The sequence below is a fragment of the Petromyzon marinus genome, chromosome 22 (assembly GCF_048934315.1).
Source record: "Petromyzon marinus isolate PM22_M1 ecotype Great Lakes invasive population chromosome 22, UKy_Petmar_22M1.pri1.0, whole genome shotgun sequence".
In the NCBI taxonomy this organism is placed as follows: domain Eukaryota; kingdom Metazoa; phylum Chordata; class Hyperoartia; order Petromyzontiformes; family Petromyzontidae; genus Petromyzon; species Petromyzon marinus.
Genome location: NC_133688.1, coordinates 20,226,271 through 20,243,099, shown reverse-complemented (window position 1 = coordinate 20,243,099; position 16,829 = coordinate 20,226,271). Strand labels below are relative to the sequence as shown.

The following is a 16,829-nucleotide window of genomic DNA, read 5'->3' as shown; positions in this document are numbered from 1 at the left end:
ACAGCACAGTAAGTACATTGGTCAGTGGCCAGATCCATAATGGCAAAATAATTTCCCACAAATGAATGATCAGGCAGTGGGCATGGGCAAGAGGTGGGGGAGAGGTGGCGGATACACTCTGTTATAAACTCAAGCGACTTGAATTTCATTCCTGGTCATGGCGAACACCAGTGTTGAGTAATATCTGATTCGGTCCTGGCTCTCTCCCTTTCTTCACCAACCCACACTAATAACGAATGGTCAAACAGGCCATATGATCATTATGGTGGTACCCCGGGGTACCAAATAATACAAAATTGCCAAGGCAATTAAATATTTTATTTCTGGGACAAATTTTTTCCAGGGGTGTACGTAACTCCGCGACTGGGGTACCAATCAATTCCAAATCAGTGCTACTCCGCGATGTCGAAACACAGCGAGGAGGATTGTGCTGAAGCCCTGAACGCTCGTATGCACCATAGTGCATCGTGTACACCTCGTCGAGATGAGTCGATTGCCGCATCGCCGACCATCAACAGACTAAAAATGACTGCATCACGGACATTATGCGAGAGCCGGGGTACTATGGTACCCACGGGTACCGCCATAAGGTTCATATAATAACAATGACAATTTCTATCACATCCTAACAATGCAAGCCATTGCGGCACGGAGTGGGAGATTCCCTTATGTGGAGAGCTGAAAATTTACTGTCATTAATGTCCTGAAAGCGTTAATTATAATTGCTTTTGAAGTGTTCCCATTGTCTCTCATGCAAAAGTGGTTTCTCATCAGCCTTTCAATTATAACAAAGGCAAAGGTGCAGCCCTGGAACGCTTACTAAGTTCGCTGATGGCGGGAAGGGCTTCCACTAGACGGAGATCGAGAGAGCCCAACTCGAGGGTATTTTGGCCTCTTCCACGATGGCCAGACGTCTCACACTTTAACCAACCACACGAGACCTGCCGATCAACTGACTGTGATGAACCCGCTTATACTTCTCGGTGGACGGAGGCGTGGGAGATTTAAGAAACATTCCCATTTCACCTGCTGTGGTGAGATTGAATAGAAGTGGCTACCACTAGGCCTCGGCAAGGTAAGGTAATTTACCTTTTTTACCGGATAAAAGGGTAAAGGTGTCGACATGCAAAGGGGTAAAGGGTAGGGTAAAGGTAGCTCGGAAGAATTACCCGGTAGGGTAAAGGTAGCGTGGAGTATTATCTGGTAAATGCGGTGCCTTGTTTACCGCTAAAAGCTCCGTGGCGCAGTCCGTGGCCTCCATTTAATAAGTAATATTTTTTTTTAACTTTTTTTAAAACACGCTATTATGAAATGTACGAGTAATGTCAGAACTCCACGACTCCAGGAAGTGGACCCGAGCTTGCCACAACGTAAGGGGCCGTGGCCAATTACAGCCAACGTCAGTTGACCGTGGACAGTTCGACCCAAGCCGAAACATAACATATAAAAAATAATGTTTAAAAATATTTTCATTTTATTTTTAATGATAGAATATAGTTTTGTCATCAGTATGACATACGTATACCAAGTTTGCAGTCGATACCACATTGGGAAGTGGGTAACAATTGAGTTACAAGATTTGAGGATACAACGACAACAACAGAGTGAGTGAAAAGAAAGCGTGTAAAATTGGAATCATTGAGAGTATTCTATATGACTAAAGCGCTCTACCTAGCGTTTACTTGCATGTGTAGTAGTACCCCAGTAATCACCCTGTAATCGGGTAATTTGTATGGGGTAAGGGTAAAAGGTCGAGTAAAGTTAGGCTCGTTGCTTTTAACCTTTTACCTTACCTGTTGAAGGGTAAAAGGTAGGGTAGAGTGATTGTATTGTGGTAAGGTAAAAGGTAGGGTAAAGGTAGGCTCGTTGTTTTTACCTTTTACCTTACCTTGCCGAGGCCTAGCTACCACCATATTGTGATTGGAGTGTGTTGAACATTACACCATCACGGAAACCCCGACTTCCAATAAAGACTGCTAAACCAAAACACATTCTTACTCTTTAAGTAAAAGGTGAGATTCCTCTGACACAATGTGCGTTTGGGAGTGCAAGTGCGGATGAAAGCGAGTTCGTTTTAGCTGCTTTAAGTTGATTTGGGAGTCTTGCACGGGTGGGCAGGATGGGAGGCGTGTCAAGCACAGAGGAGTACAGCCTTTTAAAAATGAAGTAACTGTTTTGGTGGTTTAAAAAAAAAACACATTCCTCATCGGCTCAACTCGCCCTGAGCAGCAGCGCCGATCGGGGAATGTTTTCATGCACTTGGAGAGTTTAGCCGAGGGTGGAGGGTGGGAAGAGATGGGGGGGGGGGGTGTGAGGCGTGAAATGTGACCCACTAAGGGAGATTCTAAAATGTCGTGCCCGCGTTCTGTATCACATGGACGCAGCAGCTGTGGGGGGCGCTTCTAAATTTATCTTTTTGCTGAAACACCCCCAACCCCCACCACATCCAAACACCACTTCTGCAGCACAATGTGAAGCTGCTGGAACGCGATTTACGTGTTCGAGTGTGCGCCGCACATTCAAGTTATTATTGGTGGTTTATGCTGCTTCGAGTCGGACCGTCGGCACGCGCGAAATGTCCTGAACGCACCGATGATTTTTTCCCCCCCCACCCCCAACCCCACTCGCGGCGTTGCAGGCGCTGGTGTTGATGGTGGTCGCGGCTAACGATGCTGAAGAGGGAAGCGGAGTGGTTCGGCGAGCCGGCAGGAGGGGGTGGTGGAGAAGGCTGCCCCATGTCTGTCACAGGTGAATCGTCCCCTCTTTTTTTACCGTCGACATCTGGTGAACATGGTGATGAGAAATGCTCTGCATCTATATACAAATTCAATAGTTACCCGGCATTAGCACTTTAGTCAACTGTCAATTAAATGAACCGATAAATGCTGTATTGTATCGCGGCCTATTGTAACCATGCTTGTGAAACTAAGATCTGTACTGTACAACATCAGTACTTTTGCAGGATGCCCATGAAATAAAACCCGGCAGCTCGTGAGGCTCTTGTTGCTAGAATAAATAAAATCTATCCATCCATATAAATGATGCATTTAAGAAGCTGTAACTGGCGAGCATTGGATAAAGCCTCTTTATGCCGCGTTTTCACCTTTCATAAGAAACCAAATCCGAGGCGTGCCGAGCCGTTTTTGGTACGAACATGGCATGGGGCCCTATTACAAAATCTTGCCGCGACACATCAGTTCCATAGCCTATATCAGAGATACACAATCGTTTGAAGACAAATGTGAACACATGCTTTGGTTAGCTTACTCAATCCCAAACTAGAGTGTTATTTTTCGTATCATAATTTTTGGTTATAATAAAGATAAAAACATCTTCAGACAATTTACTTAAACTAAACTTTTTTTATTTTAGCAGGTAAGGTCCACTGAGCTATATAGCTCTATTTCAGAAGCGACAAATGATATTTCAACGAAGTGGCTTATCACGTGTATAATTAATAGTATTCCAAATGATCTACACGCATATTGATTCTAAATGTGGAGGGAAAAAACAGAGGAGCCGGAGAATAATCCACGCGACCACAGGGAGAGAGATACGCAAACTCCAATGATACAGGCATCAGGGTCCGGATAGAACCCACGACCTCCTGCATACCAGGCGAGGTAGTTAACATCTCGCCGCCATGGCGACCTAGTGAGCGACGCCAATTTGACGGTGCTCGTGACGTAACTGCCGTGTCTGAGGGCGGGCCCTGGTGAAATTGGGACCATGAACCGCTTGTCAAAGCAAACCACGCAGGCCAGCCGACACGGCCCAGGTGCAACGCGCTCGGCTAAGTAAGGGTACGGCCGCTGTTGTTGCCCGGGTCGAACCCACTTGCCCGATTTCACAAATCTGCCTGGCCCGGATTTAGGTGGCTGTGGGAACCCAGTATTAGTCTCTTCAGCTGACATTTCTCTAACAATGGCGCTCGCCCACTCCCTGTTCAGATTTTGGTTCTCTTTGTCGGTGTCCCAAGCGGTGGGATTAAAGCTCGTATCCAGATATTTGTGGCCGTTGGTTTAATTGTTCAACTGTGCTTTTGTTTTGATTTAAAGCTTTCGTGACTGCAGTAATTCATATTCTTAGCTCTTTCGGTAAAGTCACGTTGAAGGGAAACAATAAAATAATAAAATATATATAAAACAATAAAAATTCTCACGACGTTTCGACCATAACACAAACGGGCGTCATCAGGTGTGTCGGTTTGCATTAATTTATTTATTTTTAAACGGTGTATTTATTTATTAAAAAACGTCAGCGCCACGCGCAGTGATTTGGCAGTTTATTTAGAAGGACTAGTGCATCTATGTTCTGAAAAGAGGAGGGGGGAGACGAAAAAATTAATGTATGCTGTCTGAAAGCCACTGTAAGCATGAACAATCAATTAAGACCAGAAATGGTTACTCAAATCTTTCCAATGATTGCTAAGCCAGAATCCATCTTCTCGGTTGAAATTGTCTCTGTGCTTGTATATGTATATATGTATATATACAAGCACAGATATAATTTCAACCGAGAAGATGGATATATGTATATATACAACCACAGAGACAATTTCAACCGAGAAGCTGGATTCTGGCTTAGCAATCATTGGAAAGATTTGATTAACCATTTCAGGTCTTAATTGATTGTTCACGCTTACAGTTGCTTTCAGACAGCATACATTAATTTTTTCGTCTCCCCCCTCCTCTTTTCAGAACATAGATGAACTAGTCCTTCTAAATAAACTGCCAAATCGCTGCGCGTGGCGCTGACGTTTTATAATAAATAAATAAACACACCGTTTTAAAATAAATAAATTAATGCGGACCTACACACCTGATGTCGACCGTTTGTGTTATGGTCGAAACGTCGTGAGAAATGTTATTGTTTTATGTATATTTTATTATTTTATTGTTTCCCTTCAACGTGACTTTACCGAAAGAGCTAAGAATATGTGCTTTTGTTGTTTTTAAACCGGCACGACCTTGTCAATTGTTCCCTTCGTGCCACGTGTTCTTGGGTTTGCGATGTTGGCAGGGGTATCTTTGTGTCGGTGCACGTGATGAGCCCTTGTCTGTACTGCTGTTTTTGTTGACTAGTTGTAGTCGTTGACCTTTGTCCACGAGCAGGCAAAAACCCACTGAAACTGTGTGTGCTTTTCAATGGTGACGTGTGTTAAAATAATTGAGGGCCTGCCCACATGATTGCGGTTTGTAGGGGGTTTGTTTGACCACGCTTCACAACACTGGTTGGTGCAGATTGGAGAAAGTGAGAACGTAAATATGGAAGCACATGTTGTTTGTATGATGCTTCCTAACATTCTCTACGTGGAACTCTTCGGCAGATCTGTCCAAGGCATGGGAGAACATCCACAAAGCAAAGAGTGCCGTAAGTGAAGTTATCGACTGACACCGTGATCCACGACCTCCCACAAAAAGACTATTGTTTGCTATTTATTACATTATAAAATGAAATAGTTCTTGTTGAGGCTCTGGGTTCATGTTCAGGCTGTGGGGCCATGTTGAGGCTGTGAGTCTGTTGAGGCAGTGGAATCACGTTCTTGCTCTGGGTTTGCGTTGAGGTTTTGGAATCACGTTGAGGTTCTGTGTTCATGTTGGGGATGTGGGTTCATGTTGAGGCTGTGGGTCCACTTTAAGGCTCTGGGTTCACGTTGAGGATGTGGGTTCAGGTTGAGGCTGTGGAATCACGTTGAGGCTCTGGGTTCACGTTGAGGCTTGTTTTCACGTTGAGGCTGGCCATACATTGGCTACTTACGCAAATAAATGCTTCTGTTCAGCATTGGTCCAAGAGACCCATAGACCAATAAACTGGTAAAATATTTTGCCTCTTTTTCATTGTGCTGCAATAATCCTCCACAGTGGTGCAAGTGGAGGATTATGAGTCATAATACAATATTGTTTGAGGTTGCTTGTCCTTTTAATACAGGGTTCTTTAACTATAATTTCCGGCGGCGCACGTAAATTGCCATGTGCGCTGGTGGCGGGCCACGTGACATCATATGTCGAGGGTAAATGTCTGACGTACGATGTTGTCGTGACTTCATGGTGTTTGTACATGCGACCATTAATCCGTTTAACTTTCCTTGAGTTCTCCCATCTGTGCCTCGTTTATCTTGCTCTCATCTCACTAATCTATGACTCTTAGCCACAGCTCTCGCGTCTCCCTCTGCTATCTATCTCGGCTTCGCCCTCCCGGTCTGCACCTCTCCGTGTTTTAATGCCGGGTCGTATCTCTTGGCCGAACGCTGCAAGTAGCCTTGCAACACAGTGGGCCCGCCAGCTGCGGAAAACCCCCTGCTTTGAAGGCTTCGGTATCGTCTCTTCGTGACGTCAATGCCGCGGCGAAGGGGGAGGGGGACGAAGAGGTTGCGCGTCGTTGTGCTTCTCTTCCCCCCCCCCCCCGCAGCTTCGTCACATCGAGAATCGTCTGGAGGCGGTCAACGCGAGCACCACCCTCCTGGATCTGCCTGTCCACCAGAAGCCACCGGCTAGGCAAAGCAGGAAAATCCCTCGCGGCGGTAATTGGCGTTGCCTCCCCTCACCCGGTCCCACCCACTCCCATACGACCCAGTAGCTTAGCCGCTGTGCTGACGTGCGAGATAGCGAAAGGGGATTTGCGTCATGAATTTGCGGAATGCGCAGCGCGTTGTGGCCGGCAATTAAGTTGGAGGTTTGTTGCGAGCCGGCGAGCGAACTCCGCCTGCGTCTGGATGGCGTCTGCCGGTTTAATTTACTGAGGAGAAACGTTTCGGCGGTTGATGGGCAAGTTAAACAAAAAAACAAACGATGGCTCTGTCACTGCCGCGATTTTTCATGGGAGGGGGTAGTGGGGGGGCGGTGTGAACTTGCGTGATTTTAGCAACGGCGGCGGTGTTGTAACGTCGCATACTTCTGCCGCCAGTAATCAAATAAGGCTGTTGGTAGCGCAGCAGGGGTGCTAAAGCTGATCAGCTCGTGGAGAGTTGCCTCGTCAAAGCTACACGTAATAACTCGCTCCCGCCTACATGCCTCACTCCTCTGCGTGCGCGTGTTCATGCCGCTGCCCCCGCCGCGTGTAATTAATTCCATACCCTCCCCCCCCGCCCCGCGAAATCCCACGCCGTAAATATTTAAAGAGAAGTTGTCACAATACTCTGCGCGCACAATGCGCATTTACGGCCGTCTGTTTGTGGTAATTGCCGCGGCGTTTTTCGCGTCCATTATCGTAATAAGAGCACTGTGCCACCACCGCCGTCCTCGCTGTGCGATGGTATTAATGGAGGGCGCGGCAAGTTGACTGGCCGGCTCGCTCGTCAGCCCGCACCATCGGTGATTACGTGCTAGAATGCTGTTGACTAAGAATAGGCGGCGCTGAGTTCAAACCCCCCTTTCCTTATTTCACCGAGGTAAAAAGAATGAGATTGATATGTAAACTAAACCAAAACTCACTCTTCCAGAATTGTGGTGGTGGGGTGAGATAAATGTCAAGGAGTCATAAGAAAGGAATGCAAAAAAAGTGACCAAACCGGATTGCACATTTCCTCCCGCCCTTCTACCTGTACGTAGTCGGTTTGAAACGTGGCAATCGAACGTAGATACAATAGCTGCGATGTTGAGTCACCTGTTTTTCTCCCTCCTAGGCGTTTGAAATCGCACTGTGCTCCGCGTTTGCTCGCGAGATTAAACATTAATTGGGGAGGAGTGGAACTTGCGTAATTTGTGGCATGTTCGCGAGCTTTACCTGCCTCTCCCGAGTCGCCTATCGGGTTTAACCCAGATGCACACGGGGTCCTCGCTGCCGCTTGCCGAACTTGCCGTCTCTTTGTCCCGAAACAACGCAGGGGGGGCCGAGCGGAAGATTGCCGAGGGCTACACCGTCGACGCACTGGCCCGTACGCCACAAGCGTCGCCGGGGAGCGTGAAGGAGGCGCGGGCCGTGCCAGACCTGCGCTTGCGAGGGCCTCCTCTGGAAAATGGGGCCTCTCCGGCCAACGTGGATTTAGTTAGGACATCACAGTTTACAAGGTAACCTCTGCGTGTTGCAGATTTTTTTTATGAATACAATTCATCGTGCCTGGTTTTTTGGTTTGACGGACCGCATAATGCTGATGAGTCGGAGAAGTCGAAACCTGTTAAGGATTTGTCTCGTTTGAAGAGATTCTGGTGGAGAGTGTATAACATATTCAGAGGGTCTACTGACATATGTACCAATATGTCATTGTATGTTATAGAATAGAAAAAAAATGGATTGTTACACTTGCGGCACATGTATCAAAGTGTGTGCTTGAGGACAATTATTCACGATTTTAACAAATTTTATTCAAGTGACGCGCCGATATTAGCATAAAGAAGCTAGTGTAACTTTACAAACGAGACGGCAAAAATGAGACGTTAAAGAATTGACACTCGGGTTGAATTGCCGTTCTGAATCGTGACAATTGATTTTCGAGGAGCGTGAAGTAGTTAAATTGTTCCCTGTCCAATATTTTATCCGTAAAACAGATTATTTTGTTATTATTACAACTACATAAACCTATTTTAACCATGCATGCGTAAAACTATAACCGACTAGCGAACCGCGCTGGCGTTAATGGCCTGTGGTATGGCACCACTAAGCGCTGCTGCTGGGTAGTAGTTGTTAGCAGAGTAGTAAAATTTGGCTTGCGTCGTCGCCGTCAATTACCGCCCCCGGGGCCACTCGCGACAGTGACGTGAGACCCGGGCGAGTCGGAGACCGCGGGGTTGAGGGTGTGGCTCCATTTCCACCGAACTACATTCTCTTTGGTTACCCCATTGCCACCACCGTGAGGGTCTTGGCGCGAGCGCTTGATGCTGTTGCTGCTGCGCTTGTGTTTTTCGCTGCTACCGACGCCGTTTGAAAGAAATTGCCGCTTTGACCGGCAGCAGACGAACGTGGATTGTTTTCCACCGCTTCGTGACGGACGCTGTAAGATTCCGTTTTGCTGCGAGGTGAGATTGTAAACAGCTTTGACAGCTTTCCTAGTTACCTCGATGGCGACGAAGGGAGGATACTTGCAATTCCATTTAGCCACTCGGTGGTTGAATGAGCAATAGCGCTTTACAGATTCTATAACATTCCGATTCCCGCGTCGTTTGAGAATGATAACGTCTGTCTGAATTAACGAAAACGTTGCCGACTCTTTAATCACCGACGACGTGTCCCAGCTGTTTTATCGTGGCGTTCATCTATGCTTTAACACATCGGCAACTTCTGCTTTTAACTTTCTCCCGTTGTACCCCTGAAGGCCTCGGGAGCGGCACAGGCAACCGGGCTTGACTCGAAGCCAGCTGGAGGCTCGCTGGCTCCTCTCCGAGCAGACGCGTGCCAAAACGGAGGTGGCGAGTCAACGGAGCCGCGAGATTTACTCTGGTGACCGGCGCGATGTTCTTTCGGCCGATTGTGCGAGCGTGAGCTCGTCGGTCGTCGACGGGACGGACGTGCGAATCTTGAATGACGCCGTTGCTCTCGATTTGCTGGAGGGGCAGCGGCGCACGGGACGGGCGCTGATGCTCAACGGATTTGCTCGCCACCACCACCACCACCGCGGGGAGGAGGAGGAGCGAGAGGTTGCCGATCGCAGGAGTACAGTGGCGGTCACCGAGCGGAGAAAGCCGTCGACTAAAAACAAAGAGGAGGCGATCGCGCTGGTGCATGCGCCGCACGACTACGATCGCAGCCCTCCGCAGCGACTCGCTCGGAACTCGACGCTCGCAGCTTTTCCGCAGAAAGAGCCGACTTGGATGGAGTGCAACGGTTATTCTCAGCACCGGCCGTCGGCGGCGGCGGAAGGTTTCCTCGCGAGGAATCAAACGGTTGTACCGACCGGCCGAGATGGCGACGGGCTCTCCGGCTGCACTTCGCCAAAGCCCGGCGAAAAGCTGCTGAGGTTGAAGGAGCGTGTGGGCAGACAGGCGCATCCGGAGCGTGGGAGACGCCCAAATGGGGAGGAGCCGAGGGTTGACGAGGACCCCTTGGCAGCTGTCGGTCACCGTGTCCACGGCGACACGATGAAAAGTCGAAACCAGGCTGGCCGGTCGTGCGTCCTCAACAATGGTGAGTGTGCTCAGTCGCTGCCTTCGGAGCGTTACTCAAAGTTCAATGTGTTTTCTCTTAAACTATAAAAAGATTAGTTATTGCATGGTGACCAAGTGGACTTGGGGTTGGACAACCTGAGCCAGTGCTGCTGAGATTCTGGGTAAGAATCCGAGTTTTAGGATTTCGTGATTCTCGGCAGTGCCAGCTCAGAGCTCTGAATTCTGAGCCACCCTCCCAGGAGAGGGGGAGAGACTTTAAGTTGACTTCAAGGAGAATGCTTTAGTGATATCACTTGCAAAATTCATGAAATCACAGCTCTGATATCACTGGAGCTTCACTTACACCGTGAAATTAACGCATTCATAACAAACCTTTAAACACTCTCAGGAATTGAATGCAGATTGGCGGATTTGCAGCTTTGTGCGCTTACCACTACACCACTGCTCGAGACCGCCGAAAACAATATCAATACATTAGGCTAAATGCTCTAGTTTGCCTGCTGCATTTGAGATAAGATTTGGGTTAGAGTTATGGTTGTTTTCGACACTGAGTAAAATCTAATTTTTCGGGTGGTAAATTACGTTGAAGTCGTGAGTAATTTTTCTGAAAACGTCAATCTTTAACGCCAAGCCTGCGTGAACTGGGGGATTTTCACCTCGATTTTTTCCTTGAGCTGCTGTACACAGACATGTAGTCTCACAGTAAAACCAGACACCAGCTGAAAGGATGCAAGCAAAAAAAAAGATTCTCATTTAGAATCTTTCAAAACTCTCTTATTCCAAAAGAAACAAAAGCGACGCACTGTTGTTCAGCGGGGTACGCATTACCGAACTCACGGGCCCCAAACATCACGTGACAGCGCTTTTGTCAATCCACTGCTGGATGAGGGCCTAACCACACTGCAGGTCATACGGGTCAATTTGACCATTGGTGGGGAGTATAGTACAGTACACTAAAATAATTTGCTGCACTGGCCTCTGCTGCTTACAACTTATCCTCGCAGCCTACAGCACCTGCTATTCCTATGTCAAAATTACCGATAATTTGCCTGATCTTAGAAGCCTAAGCGGGCTTCAGCCTGGATAGTGCAAGACACAAATACCTGTAACTAATGACACGCACATTAACAATTGACCAAGCAGCCCCTACGTCGACGCGGGGTCCTCCCCACCGCAGAAACGACCCACACGGCATTCAATCTCAACGCGGCCTCACCCGCGTAACATAAAGGGCCGCCTGACGCCTCACTCTGTCTCCGTTGTCCCGCTGCTCGCAGGATTAACCCAGGCGCTCGCGTCATCCCGAGCGACGACGGGGGCGACCGGGAAGCACGGGAAAAATCAGTTCTTGGCTGTCAAAGAAAATCGCAGCAGGGGCGCAACAGGTACGTCCGCCGCCGCTGCTGCGCTTTTAAAAGCTCGAAATTTATTTTGAGCCATTCCACAAATTAGTCAAGCACACGTACATAATTTATAAATCATCCAAGTAACAGGTATCGGGGTGTCGTTACGGAGGTAATAATCGAAATGCATGTGTTCTTGTACACGAGCCCCCCTTGTTCATGCACTGCCGGATGAGGGTCTGTCCGCGCCGTGCGTGTCTTGGAAAATAGGGCACAGATCTGATTAGATTGTATTGGAACCGATCGCTCTGTTATTATTGTTACTTGTGCTCCGCTAATTAAATTTCGGGCTCTAAGATTGCCCAGCGGTAGCAGAAGTTCGTGGTTCGAATATGGCAGGGCACCCTGGTTAATACTGCTGGTGGATTAATCATAAAATTGTACCCGTCGTCTGCTTCACAGTGGATTTTGTAGATATGAACCTTTTGGTGGGACCCCGGGGTCCCGAATAAATAGAAGTCAAAATCGTAATTAACTTATGTATTTTTGGCGACTCCGTGCCACCGCGCACATAAACGCTGCGACCCATCTGGCGTGGATCATTCTGTTGTCATGTCATCCAAGCGCAGTGAGGACAAACGCGCAGAAGAAACAAAACTTTTAAACTTTGATTAGCGCATCGTGTAAAGTTCGTCGAGAGGAATAGATTGCTGTATTGTTCGCCTTCAACGGACATAAAATGACGTCGCAACGCAGTTGATGCGAGAGCCGGGGGCTTATGGGACCCCGGGTCCCGCCATAAGGTTAATATCCTGACGTTCGAAACCGAGTAGGCCGTTATGCGCCGGTGTCGTGGTCTAAATTTGCCAAATTTGTTAAATCACTCAGTTGGGCTTAAACACAAAGAGCAACAACATCGTCTCGCGACCGTGAAACTACTTGCAGACTACGTCTGTGAAACACAGTACCTCCCTTCCTGATGCCCTTGCACTATGGAAATGACACGAATGCCAAATGTACACAATTATAATTATTTTCAATCTCACAGGCATGGGCCAGCCAGCCAGGGGAAACGTGGGTCAAGTGTCCACCAGAGGCCCTGTACCAACGCGAGATCTTAGCCTCATACAGGGCACCCAAGGTACGCGCACATTTCCTGTTCATCCTGATTGTACTCTATTGTGTGCTATGTTGGCCGTACGACTGCCTCGTGGTCAGACTTAAGGCAGTTTGCACGCTGGAAGCCTTTTAATTCCCCTAACAACCCGTGGCCGTTGCCAGTGCATTGTCATCGGTCAAGTAGGTGTGAAATATTTTGGCGAAATAGTTGCAAGTAAGAGGCGGTTGTGTGTTCACGTAGATTGGAGGCGTGTGTTGGTCTGAATCGTTAATTCACAGATTAATTGTTAAATATTCACCGAGTGAGTGGCCTACATGTGGTTTCACTCCTTGATCTCTCCAATCATGGTAGAGGACTCGGTCTACCAGACCAAATGTTTAGTCTCATCCACCACACTGGAGGTCACAACAACACACACTCATTCAGGCACTCACCCACTCATTCACCACACTCACTCACACATTCACTCACCCACTCATTCACCACACTCACCCATCCACTCGCCACACTGCGGCACTTGGCAATCCCATTGTTTATTTTCCTAAGCGCTTTTAACAACTGTGCTCAATTCAAGAAACATTAACACACTCTTTGGTTCTATCCGGTAAAGTCACGTAGGTAAAAAATAAAATAACAAAAACACATTAGCGCTTAAATTTCGATTTAAAGCTTTCGTGACTGCAATGATTCATCTTCTTTGGTTCTTTCGGTAAAGTCACGTAGAATGAGAATAAAATAATAAATTGATAAAATAAAATAACACAATAATATTCTCACGACGTTTCGGCCACAACACAAGCGGCCTTCATCAGGTGAAGGGACGAGACTGTCTGGTAGGACAGCGCTGGAGTGAAAGAGCCACGTTCAGATCACGGCCTTTAAGCTGTGTGAGAGGAACAAAGCGCCCTCAACTTTAGCAGGTGCTAAGTTGAGGGCGCTTTCACTCCAGCGCTGTCCTACCAGACAGTCTCGTCCCTTCACCTGATGAAGGCCGCTTGTGTTGTGGCCGAAACGTCGTGAGAATATTATTGTGTTATTTTATTTTATAAATTTATTATTTTATTCTCATTCTACGTGACTTTACCGAAAGAACCAAAGAAGACATTAGCGCTTATCTATTGCGAGTGCTGTTTGTTGCTGGATGCTTGACATTTTGGTCCTGTGCTTAGCAAGTGACTTGCAAAAAAATAATAACCCCCCCCCCCTCGGGAGCATTAATGTCAACTACCCACCCCAGCATTAGCAACAAGAGGTTGTGAACGCGAGCGCTTGCACCGCGAAATAAAAAAATATATAAACATGGAACACGCACGCATGGACGCAGACGGACTCGCATCGTTTCGTTAATCTTCGTTAACCGCTCAGACTCGGCGGCGACCTTCGCTGGACGAATTGTTTGCAAAAAAAAAGTGTCCTTTTGGAGTCGCGCCAAGCGCGGTATCTACAGCCCCAGCTATAAATAGCAAATGGCTCTGCAGTGCAAAGGCAGCTGGGCTCCTCAGCACCCCCCCACTCCAACCGCTCCCATCACAGTTTCCCTTCCACCGTAACTGTGTTGCGCTTGGGCACTGGCATCGTAGTTTTTTGCGGCACTGTGCCTGCCCTCCGGCGCCTGGCGCCAGCAACCTTTCTCGCCAGTCCCAAGTAATCATCATCATCATCGTTATCAGTCATGGTCCATCCACTGCTTGATGAGGCCTCCACGCCGTCGCCACCCCTCACAGTCCACCGCTGCCACCGACCATTTCACTCGTGCACAGGAAGTGATCTCATTGCTGCCATCCCGGCGGTGGATATTGGCCCTCTTGGATGCGTGTTCGCTCCCTGCTTTTGACAAATGTGTGGTCATGTTACGCTTTGGACATCTGTAGGCACGTTACGTGCAAAACTATGAATTCCGCAACCCCCCCCCCCCCCCCTTTTAACTATTATTTAATCACAATATACTTTAAAGGGTAGCGATTCGATGCATCTTTTCGTTGATAAAAATTGATTGTTATCTGTGCGGGTATATGTATTGTGGAATAGCTCAACCGTTCCATCAGAATGTGGAATTTCCACCACCGGTGCATGAGCGAGACGAGAGAGGAATTCCTTTGTGTTCCTTTGATCAGGACGCCACCTTTTTGGAACAGTTTGTTTCCCCATTTGCTCTCCACACAAACATTGATGCTCACATTTTTCTGGCCTTCAGAAAATTGCATATTTTTCTAGCCTTCAGTCAGAAGAATATGCAATTTGCTTGTATGCAAAAGGTGCTTTGTCGACAGCAAAAACCCACAGCAAGGAAGTCCTCCAGCATGAGCACAATAGTAAGCATACATGTGAACCCCTTATAAGTGCTTACCTTATTACAGACCAATTCAGACCTTATTGGTCACCCCGTGCCCTTAAATCTAGAAGTTCATCCTACAAAGTCCCATCACAAGGGAGAAACGCCAAAAAATATATATTTTTTACTCAATTTCTTTGTACAAGAATACTGGTAAACCGTATGGGTTGACAGGTATGAGTAAGTCTCAGCATACTTTGCATGTCAAGATGACGGTACCGTTCCTACCTATATCATGCACATGTGTGATAGCTGATGAGTTCTAAGTACAAGGAAAATTGCCTGGTTGATGTTCTGCTCCTCAAATTCAGAAACAGGCCACACTTTCAGCTGATGCCTATTTAAGGCCATGTGTATAATACATGAGCGAATTATCGTGCTGTCATCTTGACATTAAAATAACCTCTATACTTACTGCTGTGCATATATTCATTATTTATTCATTAGCATCAACATTACCAGCCGTGGTCAATCCACTGCTGGATGGAGGCCTCCCCAATTATCATCTGCAGGAAATACTGTTCAAGTAATGCCCTTGCAGAATGTATAAATAAATAAAAAACAGCATTCTTGCGTACGCTTTTTTAAGAACTGGTTTTGTGTTTTGGCAACGCTTTCGTTACCGTGTCACTTTACGGGAACTCAATTTAAATGTTTTCCGTCATCTGTCCGCGTTAATACGACGGCGGCAGCGACAATGATACCGCGCTCTCTTGCGCCTGCGACGTCGTTCCCGGGGCGCCAACTCTCCGTGTGCGCAGCACCTGTCGCAGCTGCGCCCTTCTATTATCCCGGGGGCTCCTGTGTGCATGACGGCCGACTGCGTTGCACTCCCCCCACCCAACACCCTCCCTCCCCCTGCCCTGGGTTTCCTGTGGCTGAGAGTTTTGGTATTTTCGTAGTTGGTAAATCGCGCCCAGCGGACGTGGATCGAGACGCGGGCCGTTGCCGGTTTAATGTTTTCGCGTCACAACGTAAGTTTTGAGTCAACCGCACAGGTGCAGGGATTTTTGAATGGCTCTTCCACACTCTTTGTATGGAAGAGCTTTTCCAGTTCAAGGATTTTTTTTCCCTTCCCAAACAGTTGCTGAGCACAGGTCCAGTGGCCCACAGCGTCCCACTGCCTGATATAAAAACAGCACTGTTAAAGTTGTAGTTTTATTTGGGTTTCTTGAATTGAGCTGTGTTATATAAGAGCTTGGAAATAGAGACAATGGCGAGGGAATTCCAAAGTTGAGCAGCACGAGGAAACAAGCAGAAAGAGAAGTGTTGTGACCTGCAGTGTGGTGGTTGAGTGGTTGTGTGAGCGATTGGGGTGAGTGTGTGTTGTTGTGGCTTGTGTTGTTGTGGTCGAACACAGTGTGGATGCGACAAAACGGTCTGTCTGGTAGACCGAGTCCTCAACACAGGTGGCGGAATCAATTAATTAAATTCATTGGAAGCAGTAGCCCTTGGTAATAGTGATAAAAGAATGATCAGGTGTCTGACCACTGGCTTAATTTCTCACTGAATATCGTGTAGCTGGTAGATCGGAGGTGGCACATGAGGTGTAGCCACTGGCATAGCGAGAGCTCTACTGGATGTGGTGTGCCCGTTGCGGATACATTTTCCATATCCCTGACCTCGTACAGACCCAGTTGAAATTAGGCCCCTTGACCCAGTGCGTTAAAAATACTACGACGAGTTATTACTCAGGGGTTCTGCCTCCCAACGTTTCGATTAAAACATATGAGTCAATGTGGAAATGTATTCCATCATTCAAGCTGTCTGGATGCTTTCTGTTTTTAGAAAATGATAATAAGAATAACCATTTACAAAAATGGAATGGCCACATTTAGATCACGTCAAGAAAGTAATGCAATAGATGTCAGAAGGCGAGTCGGGCAAGGTGATAGACTTATGCCTGAGTTTGACACAGTGACACAATCCTCGACGAAGTGCCACAGCTCCATTTCTCTCTGTGTGTGTGACCCGCTCCCTCCCGCATCCGACGT

The 16,829-nt window shown here is 47.5% G+C and overlaps 1 protein-coding gene across 2 annotated transcripts in view; it reads left to right on the top strand.

Moving 5' to 3' along the window:
- The window catches only part of LOC116944854 (uncharacterized), a 54,612-nt gene that overhangs the window by 4,464 nt on the left and 33,319 nt on the right, over positions 1-16,829 (top strand). For both annotated transcript variants that reach the window (XM_032958666.2, XM_032958667.2), the window contains exons 2-8: positions 2,639-2,748; positions 5,330-5,373; positions 6,412-6,523; positions 7,826-8,009; positions 9,251-10,059; positions 11,318-11,425; positions 12,432-12,524. In XM_032958666.2, coding sequence (XP_032814557.2) covers positions 2,670-2,748; positions 5,330-5,373; positions 6,412-6,523; positions 7,826-8,009; positions 9,251-10,059; positions 11,318-11,425; positions 12,432-12,524 — 1,429 coding nt within the window. In that variant the 5' untranslated portion in view covers positions 2,639-2,669. The remainder of the gene's footprint in view (positions 1-2,638; positions 2,749-5,329; positions 5,374-6,411; positions 6,524-7,825; positions 8,010-9,250; positions 10,060-11,317; positions 11,426-12,431; positions 12,525-16,829) is intronic.